Source organism: Eubalaena glacialis, chromosome X, assembly GCF_028564815.1.
Source record: "Eubalaena glacialis isolate mEubGla1 chromosome X, mEubGla1.1.hap2.+ XY, whole genome shotgun sequence".
Classification (NCBI taxonomy): Eukaryota; Metazoa; Chordata; class Mammalia; order Artiodactyla; family Balaenidae; genus Eubalaena; species Eubalaena glacialis.
Genome location: NC_083736.1, coordinates 27,946,354 through 27,950,680, shown reverse-complemented (window position 1 = coordinate 27,950,680; position 4,327 = coordinate 27,946,354). Strand labels below are relative to the sequence as shown.

General features: G+C 38.6%; 1 protein-coding gene across 1 annotated transcript; it reads right to left on the bottom strand.

Annotated features, from left to right (window-relative positions):
* Window positions 1–2,899: 2,899 nt before the first annotated feature.
* LOC133082089 (large ribosomal subunit protein uL6) lies at window positions 2,900–3,579 on the bottom strand. Its single transcript, XM_061178521.1, has one exon. It carries the CDS (start codon window positions 3,555–3,557, stop codon window positions 2,979–2,981), a length of 579 nt encoding a protein of 192 aa, XP_061034504.1. The 5' UTR covers window positions 3,558–3,579; the 3' UTR covers window positions 2,900–2,978.
* Between the last annotated feature and the right edge of the window lie 748 nt (window positions 3,580–4,327).

Below are 4,327 nucleotides of genomic sequence, written 5' to 3'. Positions count from 1 at the left end.
ATACATATATCACATTTCCTTTATCCATTTGTCCAGTGATGGGCATTCAGATAGTTTCCACATCTTGGCTATTATAAAAAAAAAAATGCTGCAGTGAACACACGGGTGCATGTATTTTTTCGAATTAGTACCCAGAAGTACTTTAGATAAATACCCAGAAGTGGAATTGCTGGATCATATGGTAGCTATATTTTTAATTTTCTAAGGAAATTCGTGGCTGCATCAATTTATATTCCTACCAAGTGCACAAGGGTTCCCTTTTCTCCACATCTTTGCCAATACTTATTTTTCTTGTCTTTTTGATAACAGCCATTCTAACAGATGTAAGGTGATATGTCATTGTGGTTTTGATTTGCATTTTGCATAATCCTTCTTTACTGTGGAAATCACTTACTTCTTCATTGAGCATATGAGGAGTCCAGAAAGATCTATGTCACAAATTAGGATGTGGCTGACATCTTTACGTTTTGTAGTGCACCAAAATTTACACAGAATAAATCTATTTGGATGTGACATTTACCCCCCCATTAAGCCTATGGGTTCAGAACTCATCATGTGATTGGCACTGCTTAACTTGTGCAGTGCACTCAACAGTATATGCAATAAGTCTAATTTCATGAGTCCATCATTAACCTCAACATTAACTACATGAACAATCCACGAAGATCTGTGACATATACTAGAATGTGGCTGTCAGTCCTTGAATAGTACAGTATATCCAACTGTAAGTGAAGTAAGTCTAAACTCACATGATCATCACTTACCTCCACATTAGCATATGAGCAGTCCAGAAATAACTATGGAATTTACCAGACAGTGAATGGCAATTCTTCAGTCATACATTGTGTCCAAATGTACAAGGATAAATTTGTTTTCATGTGGCCATCATTTACCTCCATATTGAGAGCATATGAGGAGACTAGAAAGATCCGTGGCATAGACTAGGATATGACTGGCACCACTTGTATTTTGCAGCGCACCCAATATACATGGCACAATCTAACTCCATATGGCCAACACTTACTTCCACATTGAACATATGAGAAATCCAGAAAGACTCATGGCATAGACCGTAATGTGAATAGAATCCCTTAAGTTGTGGAGTGCACCCACATTTGATGAGATCATTACTAATGCCACATTGACCATGTGAGGAGTCCAGAAAATTACATGATATATACTGGAACGTAAATGACACCAACTGAGCTGCGCAGTGCATCTATGAGTACTTACCTCCATTTTGAGCATATTAGGAGCCCAGAAAGAAACCTGGCATGGACTGTGCTGTGAATGGCATCCTCTGGGTGTGCAGCGTTCACAATTGAATATAGGATAAGTCTTCTTTTATGTGGCCATCTCTTACCTCCACACTGAGCATATAGAGTCCAGAAAGATCTGTGGAATAGAGTAGAATATGAATGGCCCTCCTTCAGTTGTGCATTGCACCCCACCATACATGCAGTGCCTACTTTCACGTGGTCATCACTTACCTTCACACTGAGTATAGTAGAAATTAAGAAAGACCCATGGCATACTGTGATATGACTGATGCCCCTTGATTTGTATAGTCCTTTCAACCAAACATAGACTAAGTCTACTTTTACGTGCTACTCACTAATTCACATTCCCATATGGGTAGCCTGAATAATTTATGGTGTAGACCATGATAGAAATAGCATCCCTTCAGTTGTTCAGTGTAGTAATCTGTACATGGTAGGCCTCTTCCCCAATATCTATCCATTCTTTTTCTTCCATGAAGTTCAAAGTTCAGATTCCCTAAATTTTAGCCAGATAAATAAATACCAAAATAAAAATATTTCTCAGCCTCCATTGTAACTAATTGTGGTTACGTAACTAAATTCTAGACCATGTGTGTAATACATGTGAAACTTCCCAAAAAGTGTCTTTAAAGTGAGGTGGATGCTCTTCCTCTCCCTTTCCCCCTCTTCCGCAAACTTGAATGAAATTATGATAGTTGAGGCTAAAGCAGTCATCTTTGGACAAGAGGCAGAAGCTATGTATTGAGGATAGTGGAGCAACAAACTCTAATGGGCTTGGACCCTTAATGATTGTAGAGTCACTATATGAGCTCTGGACTGCTGCATTTGACTGCTCACTTGAAAGCTATCTTGCTTAAGTCATTGTTAATTTCGGATATGAGTCACACACAGCCATTCCAAATCCTGTGATGGTTGATTTTATGTGTCACTTTGACTAGGCTATGGTGCCCAGCTGCTTGGCCAAATACCACTTTAGATGGTGCTGTAAAGGTATTTTTCAGATGTAGTTAACATTTAAATAAGTAGACTTTGAGTGAAGCAGATTACTCTCCATAATGTGGGTGGGCCTCATCCAATCAGTTGAGGGCCTTAAGAGAAAAGAGTGAGGTCCACCTGAGAGGAAGGAATTCTGCCTCCAGACGGCTTTTGGACTCAAGACATTAACTTTTTGCTGGATTTTCCAGCCTGTGAGTTTTCCCTGCAGATTTAGGACTTTCTAGCCCCTGCAATCATATGAGGAAATTCCTTAAAATATGCAGAAATTCTCTCTCTGTCTCTATTTATTCTGTTTATCTGGAGAATCCTGACTAGTATACCAACTAATTCAGTTTCCAATATATTTCAGTTGAGTATATATGTTTTTACAGGATGATGACAAATTTAAAAATTACCAAATGTAGAAACCAGCTATAAGCCGACAGTGTGACTTTTGGGTAAGCCACTTTATACCTCCAAAATTACGTACAAATAGGTAATAATTAGCTAATAACATTCACTCTACATTTATCACAGAGAACAAACATTTGAGAACAAAACAGTTGTGTTTGTCTGGCAACCAAAGCATTTATGAAAGCACTTTTATTTTTTTTATTTTTTATTTTTTATTTTTTTTCCCCAAGTCAAAAGAGCTTTTATTCATTTTTAAAATATCACATGAGTCTGGCCTCTTGCGGTTTCTGTAACTGGATCACTCAGATCTTATTCATCAGCCTGCTGAACTGTTCCTTTTTCAGAAACATAGATACCATCCAAAAATTTTCTGATATCCTTGTTTTTAACTGTTGTGGCTTGCTGAATCAAAGCAGCTGAATTTGACACAAGTTCAATGTCATTTCCTTCAAGAATCAACTCATCTTTCTGGGCTTGAGATACTGAACAAGCAACACCTGGCCTCATCCGAACCCTGCGGATGTATTTTTCACCCAAAAAATTTCGGATTTCAACAAGAGAACCATTCTCCTGAATAACAACGTTGATGGGGAAGTGAGCATACACAGACCTCATCTTGTAACGGAAGCCCAGTGTAACGCCCTTGATCATGTTCTGTACATGACTACAGATAGTGCGAACAGTGGCCAGTTCCTTCCTATTCCCCCACCATTTGTCAACCCGGAGCCTCTTCTTTTTCTTCCCAAGGAGACTGAGTTCTACATTGATGTGATTGAAGTCCCTCCGCAGGGTACCTCTGGGGCCCTTCACAATAACTGTGCGTCCCTTCAGAGTAATGTCGACATTTTCTGGAATGTCGACAGTCTGATTACTGAGAATGGTCTTCATTCTCGCAGTAGATGCGGCAAAGAGATGAAAGCACTTTTAAATATTGGAAATAAACATGTAAAAATTGTAAATGAATATGAGATCATTATTTCTGACATCTAAAACAAGTTATTTATCAACTGTCAAATAAAACTTATTAAACACCTAAAAAGAACAGACTTTGCAGCTTGTAAAGAGAGATTACTCGATTTTCAAGGGATTCAAACAAAATTTCAAATGTATGCTTGTAAAATGCCATTCATGACTAGGATATTTTGTCTGGTTATTGGGTTGAGTAGAAAGGGAAACTGGTATCTGGGTGCTCATGCACCCAGTTGCCCACCATCAGGATTTTAAAGGGGTTTTGGAGGGCCTGTCAAGGTTGTATACCAAGAGGCATGCCTTTTCTACCTCTATCTGCGTAGCTGGATCTTAGCATCAGGAATTCACTAGCTCGTGGAGTATTTATTGTCCTTTACCTAAAGGGGGGCCTGTTTCAGGCCTGTTCCTGTCACTTCTCTTGGTTACAAAGAAACTACTTAAAAAACAAAACAGAAAGTCCTTCTATTTTTTGATGTCTTCCATATACATAATTATCAATATTTGGAGTTTTGCCTCATTATATTTGTGGCATCCTCAAACTCCTTTTGTTATGAGGATTTGATTACCTCTGTCTCAATTCTCCCTAATACACACCAACTATTCTTCTGTTAACCCCATTGGTTTCTGCACAGAAATATCTTCCTCGTTCCTAACAATCTTCCTCCCTATGCCACTATGCCATCCCTAAA